The 9,571-nt window shown below is 38.7% G+C and overlaps 1 protein-coding gene across 1 annotated transcript; it reads right to left on the reverse strand.

Moving 5' to 3' along the window:
* Positions 1-6,288: 6,288 nt before the first annotated feature.
* On the reverse strand, positions 6,289-7,209 carry LOC121265733. The gene has a single exon (XM_041169411.1). It carries the CDS (start codon positions 7,207-7,209, stop codon positions 6,289-6,291), a length of 921 nt encoding a protein of 306 aa, XP_041025345.1.
* Positions 7,210-9,571: the final 2,362 nt, after the last annotated feature.

Genomic DNA, 9,571 nt, shown 5'->3' on the forward strand with positions numbered 1-9,571 from the left:
AAATGCATGTGTCTATATAAAATATCGAGAAGAACACATGGAATTTAAAAAAATATTCATAACATATCAGTTACAGGCCACTTAGTAAATCTGACAGCTTATGTGAAAGACAGATGACACTAAAATACGGCCAATTCCAGATCACTAAATGACCTGAAAAGGTAAATAACCATGAAATTACATGCATAAACTGCAGCCGGCATTTTCCATGACAAAAGGTGATGTTGCAGGCATAGTTCAACAATAAAATCAATCCAAACAATTTCATAATCCCGAAAAATCACAGCAATCTGTCTCCATGGAAGTTGATAAAGGAATACACGATAAATAATTCAAAATGTATCTGTTCATGTACTACCTGTCATCGTCCCAACTTCGATGGTAATCATCATCATCTCTCTCCCTGCCCCGTTCCCTTCTCTCACTGCGATCTTGATCCCCATGGCGATCTCTATGATGACAGTCTCGGTCCCTATCTCTGTCCCTTTCCCTATTCTTATCTCTTTCCTTGCCTCTCTCCTTATCACACACCATATCACTGCAGAGCATATCAAACCAAATCAGAAATAGTCAACAAGTATTTGTACCATTTAGTTTATGAAATAGGAAGTTTTTAAATTAAGGAACTTACACTGGGATTTAACTTTAATATCATGATCATGATATAGATCTCAGTCCTGGTCTACTAGTGATTGAAAGGGACATGGACACTAGATAGAGGAGAACATGTCCTACACTTAATGGTTCAGGTATGGAGTCTGAAGATATGCTCAAAACCCAACAAAAAGAGGACACCCAAACTTGTTATCTCCCCGGTGTAGACATAGATCCCATTATATATAAATATATATATAGTACTATATATATATAGCCCAGTGTCGTATAGACTAAGTACAAAAACCACCCAAAAGAAACGTCGACACCCTAACTTCATATCTTCCCGGTGTCACAAAAAACCACCCAAAAAATTTCAAAATATGAGAAGCCCCTTATGGGCCGGGGGAATCGTTACACTGAGTCTGTCGAACTGACTCAGTGAATAACGGAAACGCCCTAAAGAAAGACTGCATAAGGTTTTCGTTCTGTATCTGATGCTCCCTAAGAGCCCGCATCTCTGTCCTCATTTCATCCAACTGACTCTTGTAGGCTTCAGTATCTTTCTTATATTGTTCAGAATCTTTCTTGTGCTTTTCAACCTCAGACATGTATTGTTGCACTTGAAGTTTGTCACGCTGTCTACTTGACTCGGGGATGACCATCTCCCCAAGTCCTCGTGCATAACTAGGTCGATGGCCAAGAACCTCCCTAAAGACAGCCGATGCTGCCTCATCACTACATTGCTCTGGTCCTAGGCCATCCAACCTATCTTGCATCTCCTTATGCACATTTGACAAAAAAAACATTATTAACAAAGCTAGGTTCAATGCTATGTTCGCATTTATGACGTATAGAAAGAAACATAGATCCCAACTTTTGTAAGTGTACTACTCACATAAGTATTTTCTGCATCCTCTGTGATAAATGCATTCTTCTTCTTAGACCATCGCGTCTCTTTGTAAAAGTCGACCAAATTTCCATTCTCAGTGCGCTACATGTGTGACAAATGAGTATAAGAATATAATATATATAAGAAAACGTTATTCTGTGGTAGACATGAGGATTTTAAGCCCAAAATAAGTGAGTAACCACTACCCAACAGTAATGTAATACCATCACTAAAATCTCCAAGTAAAGTGCATTTTCACTAGTCTATTGAAATGAAAAGATTCTTTTCCCTTAGAGATACCTTTTGCTCAAGTAATCGAATGAATGATTTACGTCTTGATGTGTGATTAATCGTCTGCTTGTGGCGGTTCTCCCGATTTTGAGCTGAAAGTTTCTGCCATACACATCAGGGAAAGATTACCTATGATAGACAAACAGATTTGCACAACAATATTTAGACATATTAAATTGAAACATATATGGTCGTATGTGAGAAAGAGCGTATGTACCTTAAAGGCATCATTGCCCCACCTTTCACACAACTTCACCCATACAATGGGGTCCACCAAGCTAGTTCCATGAGCCAATGCTTCTTCGTGGCTTCCATATGATTGATAAATCTTGTGCAAGTCGTGATGGAAGGAGTTGAAGCGCTTACGTAGGGCCTTTGTCACCGTCAATCGGTGGTTTTCACAATCCCAGTCAAGCACAAAGTCACTCTACATAAGGCAGCATGCATTTGTTTATGTGTCATCTCATTATTTGGGCTATAATTATACTACATAAACAACTTTCAAATAATGACTAAGAGTAAAATGCACTTACCCAAACAAGGTCGATGAGCTCCTCATTAATCGCTTGTGGGACATCCGACCAACGCTTGTAACTCATGTCGCAATATTGTTTAACAATCCACGATACTCGTGTTGTGAACATATAAGCGTGTTCACAACATGGGGCTGTCTCACCATCGTTTATTTTCAACTGCACTTTCCCATTCTTCCTTAGCTTCTCAAAGAAAATGCATTTAGCTGGCCCACGAGTTCGTCTCCTTTGTTCCTGTGTTGCTACGGCCTCCGCGGGGGCATCTGCAGCTATATTTCAAGGTTCAATATATAAGTGGACCCCATTGTGTAATGTGGAATATTCACACTTAATAACACACAAACATGATAATGCCCTCAAAATTAAAGTATTGGAAAAACATGCACCAATTTATTCCCTAGGAGGTGATTGTTCCACTGCATTTGGTGGGGGTTCTTGAATAGGTTCTGGCGCGTGATTTGGGTTGGCGCATGGCGGGGGACTTGGGGGCTGTGTCGAGTCATCCGAGGAGGATTGATTACACTCCTCCGTGCTGTGATATGAAGATAACTTCGCACCTCATGGTCGGATGTGACGACCTGAATATGGGATATAATGCCTTCCGCGAATACCTCGAAGTATGCCTCCGCCTCTTGAACTGGGTCCCGATTGGTTACCTGCACGAGTATGAGTTAATAGCATTATGATAAAATTGTTAAGTCAATTGATACATAATAATCAATAAAAGTCACAGACAAGTTCGTAAAAAAGATCATTTATCTACCATTTTCAATTACTTTTGGGTAGACTAACCCTTACACTATGAGCATAACATAGACAGATGAATAACTGAATTTTCAAAATATATACCTTGATAATGCATAGTGCTATTGAACGTCACCTGAAGCAAATAAAATCATATGTTAGACTTCGTTTAAATTAGGTATGGATGTTGTAAAAGCAATATACTACTCTCAAGATTGTTTGCTATTTGCATGATAAGTAGTTCGAGCTAGGAGAAAGCAAATCCTTCATGGTGGTAAGAAATAAATCAAAACATATATTTCATACAATCTCATATTGAACTGTCTATATACACATACCAATTTCAAACAATCTCATATATTCAGATGTCTATGTACATATGGGAATTTTGAACAAGAAATCTAATATCTCAACCTTAAATGAACGAAGTTCCTGGGTTGTAATTATAAATCATATGATGACTCATCCTTTGTTGATAGGTCCTCCTCATCTGAATGTTCCCCCTCATTTGTTGATAGGTCCTCCTCATCTAAAAATTCCCCCTCACTGGCCGCATTTCCAGAATCAAAAGTGATCATGTCATCATTAATAAAGCCTATTGCATGGTTTCGTTGACCATCTGGATCCATGATTTCTCGTGCATAGACATGGCTAGGTAGTATACCAGGCCTATTCAATGGAGTTGCCACTTGAAGTGTATTATCACACTGCACTGGTTCATAATAATATGATGACTCATTTTCTTGATCGACATCATGAGTACTTGATTCGCCATCAATATCTTCGAGAACCCTCGGCTTTGGCGGAATGTTGTATACATTCCTATTTGCATTGTTCTACACAACACCCCAACTCCCTTTCACCCTTAAATCTCTTATGTAGAAACATTAATCAGCCTGACTCGCCAACACGAATGGTTCATCCTTATACCAAGTCCTGTTCATGTTAACACTAATCATATGTTCATCCACCCGCATCCCTCATTTTCGATCACCAACGTCAAACCAATCACATTCAAACAGGTACACCCGACGCCACTCCATGTAGCGTAACTCTACGATATTATTAATAACACTGTAGAAGTCCACGTTGTTTGTGGCCTCATCACCGGTTACCAACATCCCAGAATTTTGTGTACACCGGCCAAGTTCACGCTGCTTCGTATGAAACCTTTTTCCATTTATTATGCAAGCAGCATATGTTGCAACCCAACGGTCAGGCCCGCAAGCTAACGCATACAGATCAGCGGACGCATCAAGTGTATGCGAGGTACGATGTTCTTGGATCTATACCAAAAAAAAAACAAATTTCATAACGTTTATGTTCAGCATTGCAAAGCATATAAAATGGCTGCTATAGCATTTTAACTTAGATAGGGATGGATAAGAACTTACACGTTGCTTGAACCAAGTTGGAAACTCAGTTTGATGCGTGCGATTGATGCAATTTGGGTGTTGCACCTTACATTTCTCGTAGTGTTCGCTGCATGTCCACCACCGAGGCGAAGCAACATAGTTCAAGTTAGCTGGTATTGGGTTCATAAAAGGTTCATAAGATCAAATGGAAGTGGATTTTTAAGTTGACTCGTTAATGCTTACTCTATATAAGGTCCAATCTCCGCACAATTGTTGAGCACGTACCAGATGGCTACCCTAAAGAGTTTATCTTCTAATTGCATGTTAGAAGCTATGCCCAAGGGACGAACTTTCTGGTTGAAAATTCTGTACCCATCTAACGTTTCCTCTTCGTCAGCATCAATGTTACGGTCCGCTCGATTAAATCTCGTCTCAATGTCTTTGAGGTACATGGAGCAAAATGTCAAGCATTCGGTGTGAATGTAGGCCTCGGCTATTGAACCTTCTGGGCGGGCTTTATTCTTAACATACCGCTTGAATTTGCCGAGATACCTCTCAAATGGGTACATCCACCTATATTGTACTGGACCCCCAAGTCTGGCCTCACTGGGTAAATGGACAGCTAGGTGGACCATAACATCGAAAAAGGAAGGAGGCAATATCATCTCTAGTTTGCATATAATGGTGACGATATCAGTTTGGAGTTGGGATAGGCGATTGACATCCAGTGTTCGAGCTCACAACTCTTTGAAGAAAGTACCAAGTTCAATCAAAGTCAAGGCAATGTCACTTCTTAAATACCCCCAGCAGCAATGGGGAGTAGTCTTTGAAGGAAAACGTGACAGTCGTGGCTTTTCAACCCTGAGATTTTACAATCACGTAGAGAAACACAGTTCGAGATATTGGAAGAGAACCCATCTGGAAATTTGATATCAGACAGCCACTCACAAAATTTGTTCCTTTCATCTCTGCGTAATGTGTACAGTGCATGTGGCATTGTTATACAATCACCATCATGCCTCAAGTGTAATTCTTTTCTATAGCCCAAAATCTCAAAGTCACGCCTTGAATTGATGTTATCTTTAGTTTTTCCTGGACTGTTCATTAAAGTGAATAAGATGTTATCGGTAATATTCTTCTCAATATGCATAACATCTAAATTATGCCGAAGTCGAAGGGTTGACCAATAAGGTAACACGAAGAATATGTTACACTTTGTCCAGTTCAGCTCTTCAGCAGTGCATTTTTTCTTCCTATGAGATTTCCCAAACTAAACATCCCCAATCATCTGCAATTGAGTCTGAATATCTTCAGCTCCTATATCCCTTGGTGGCATGCGATGATCTTCTCTACCGTTGAACAACCCTTTCCTCCTTCTCCATATGTGATCTGGTGGTAAGAAACGTCTATGTCCTATGTAACAATGTTTTCGGCCATATTTCAACCAATTGGAGTTTGTGTAAGTATTGCAAGACGGACAAGCCAATTTTCCCTTTGTTAACCAGCCAGATAGATTCCCGTAGGCAGGAAAATCATTGATTGTCTACAATAAGGCAGCATGCAACATAAACGTCTCCTTAGTTGAGGCATCATTAATAATTACCCCATCTTCCCAAAATTCAAGCAGTTCATCGATCAACGGCTGCAAGTATACGTCGATCTCATTCCCTGGTGATCTTGGGCCAGGAATAATCAGAGATGTCATGAAGAATTGGTCTTTCATGCATGACCACGGCGGCAAGTTATAGGGGACAAGGATCACTGGTCAAATGCTATGAGGTTTAGCCAAATTGTTGAATGGAGTGAAGCCATCACTTGCCAGACCGAGCCTAACATTGCGAGGGTCCGCAGCGAACCAACCATGATCTTCATCAAATTTCTACCAGCACTCAGAGTCGGCCGGATGTCTCATACAAGTATCTTCTATAGTCCGTTGTTCTTTGTGCCATCGCATATCACCTGCTATCTTTGCAGACATAAAGAGGCGCTGCAATCTCGATTTCAAAGGAAAGTGACGCAACACCTTTTGAGGTATCGCGCGTGACCCGTGTGTATTTGGTATCCACCTTGAAGCCTTACATACAGGGCATTCATTAAAAGAAGCATTTTCCTTCCAAAATAAGATGCAGTTGTTGGGGCACGCATGGATTTTGTGGTACTTGAAGCCCAAGCCGTGCTCCAAAGACCTTGACTCCTCATATGATTGTGGCAATAAGGCATTAGGAAAGGCAGACCTCAACAAATCAAGAAGCATGTCAAATGACTTAATTGACCATCCACCGATTGATTTGATTTGTAACAACTTGACAATGAATGACAACTTTGAAAATTCTGTACACCCGTCGAAAAGCGGATGTCGGGCATCCTCTAGTAGTTGGTCAAAAGATGGTACTGGTGAATCTACAGTAATTGGTGGCCTGTTTGGCGTAGGAGTGCTATCTTGGGGCACATCAACGAAGGTGCCTGACCAGATGTCATCCAACATATGCTGCATGTCATCTATATAATCGTCTTCTTCGATGATATCGTCATCAATATCACCATCGCTAACGTACAATGTTGTCTCATCCTCCCCATGAAATATCCACTGGGTGTAATTTGGGTTGATCCCTTTAATAAATAAATGGGTTTCCACCTCAAATATAGGCAACCAAAGATTGTTAAGGCATGCACGACATGGACATCGAATGCGATCCCTTCCACTTGTATGGTTTCGTGCTTCTGTGAGGAAATATTTAACGCCTTCGACATATGCAAGTGATACAAACCTATCGGGATCATTCATCCAACTTTTGTCCATCTAAACAAAGATATGGTGGGGAAGAAAGTTAGTTAAGCAGAGACCGTAAATATATATGTTCGATGAAAAACTCACCATAGGCCAAATGTTCGCATAGGAGAATAAATGTTTAACTTGAAGATGATTTATGAATGTGGCTATCTAGGCATCTCAGAAGGTTTCTAGCTAAAAAAAATTTCAAGGATAATTGGCTGACTAAACTTTATTTTCGTCTTGTTTATGACATCATGTGATTCCATATAGATCAAAAATTGGTACCGAAACTAGTTTTCATCTGAATTAACGTGAGTCAAGTTTGATGATGATGCTAGCTACGTAGTCCTTAGTTGTCCCTTCTACAAAATATTGATGTGTATTGATATATATGTATTTATCAATACTGGATAAATATTGTTTGATTGTGATAGTATTAACCGTCGATGGCCAACTACATGTCCACCACCTTCACTCTCATATATATATATATATATATATATATATCCATATTCTATGTGTGTGTGTATGTATATACACATGATATATATAGACTTACAAACGAACAACATCACCCAAAACAAAAAGCCAAGTCCAAGAGAATTTGGTAAGTAGAATACACTTGACTTAGAGTGATTATCTAATAATAATCCATATTTCTTTCCAAACTCAGAAGGTCTAACATATATAATAACACTAACAACAAAACAATCTGTTATGTTTTGAGAATTAATGAAATGGAAAAAAGGATTTGCAGCTGTGTATGGGTATTCGTTACCTTCAATCCCCACCCTAAAAGACTTTCAGCTCACACCTAGGTGAAATGGCTCACAGCTTTGCTTGTTGTCTCAGTCAAGTGCTTTTCAATCAAAAGCACTAGGTCTCCGTCATACAATCTACACCCAACAATCCAAGTAATTTTCAGATTAAATCTCAATACCAAAATATAACACAAACAAAATCAATAAACATAAAAAATATATATATATTTATATATATACTAATAAAAGCAAAAATCCTGTAGGAGTAATGATTTTAAGTACAAAGCACTTTCCTTACATCCTCTTCACTTAGGGAAAATCAACTACAAAACACAACATCAAGCCATTTAACTTCTATGCATACTTAGCAATAAGCCAAACTTGAAAACTCCTCATTTCAAGCATTCTAAATAAATAACTAAAATTGATTCAAATTGCATGTTTGCTGTCCAATAAAGGCCATTGAGTTTTCTACATGAAAGATATATGGATGGAAGCGACAATTGGGTTGACTTCCTCCCTTTCATAAAATTTCATGTAGTATTGTATTGAATGATTTATGTAGTGTAGTTTCATTTCATTTAAAATAGCAATCTGAAAGAAAATGAAAGTATACTAGTGCACAAAGTAGGCTAGCTAGTTATAACCTTGAAGATGTTTTCTTTCTGAATTTTAACTGTTAATCAAATCAAGCAAAAGTTTCCATCACTAAATTGATGGAAACTTGCTGTGTATGAAGAGGCTTATGAAGGTTTATGTTAGTAGGATGGGATGGTTGAGGGGAGGCCCTTGTTGAAGGCAAAAGGACCATACTTAGTATGGTCCTAGAATATGAGCAGTAAACAAAATGTTCATTCAGTTGTAGCCTATGTTGGATTGTGTTTTGTGACTAGTTTTTTTTTTTTTTTGTTTTTTTTTTTTTTTTGGGGGGGGGGGTGGCCATATCATCCATTGCAATAGTTCAACAATAAAAATTATTACGTAATACCAATATATAATATGTAAGCTAGAGTTAATTATATTCTACCAATTCCATGCAGCTAGCATGGATAAGTAGTATTTATATATATATATATATATATCCATGAGATTATATATATATATATATATATATATATATTAGAATATAAGTAGGTAGAAAGTGCTTTATTTATTTAAACAATCACACTAAACCCATGTGATTGCATGGGTTTATAATCGAAAAAAATGAAACTTATTGGTCAAGTAGAAATGATATATGTCCAGCCTCCATTTATGCATATAACGGTTAAACTATCTAACAGGTGGATCTGCAGTACTCAGCTTTTGATTGCTTCGGGGCTAATAATTCGTACAAACGGTACTGCCCATAAAATAACCATTAATTGTAAGGCATGATCAGTGGCAGACTTTCCATTTATATGTACGATTAGTGGGTGGTTATAGGAAGGCAACAGAACGTTGCCCTTGGGCGGGGCAACAGAACCAAGTGCATTTGGGCGGGGCAAGCCAGGACGTTGAGATGATGCTGGAGCCTGCTTACTTATAGGAAGGCAATTTGGTGGCTGTTTTATTTGACTTATTTGCTAGATACTTCACTCTCCTATTGGATTGATTTGGAAGAGCATGAGATAAAAAGGGAACTCCGG

This window comes from Juglans microcarpa x Juglans regia, chromosome 5D (assembly GCF_004785595.1).
Source record: "Juglans microcarpa x Juglans regia isolate MS1-56 chromosome 5D, Jm3101_v1.0, whole genome shotgun sequence".
Lineage (NCBI taxonomy): Eukaryota > Viridiplantae > Streptophyta > Magnoliopsida > Fagales > Juglandaceae > Juglans > Juglans microcarpa x Juglans regia.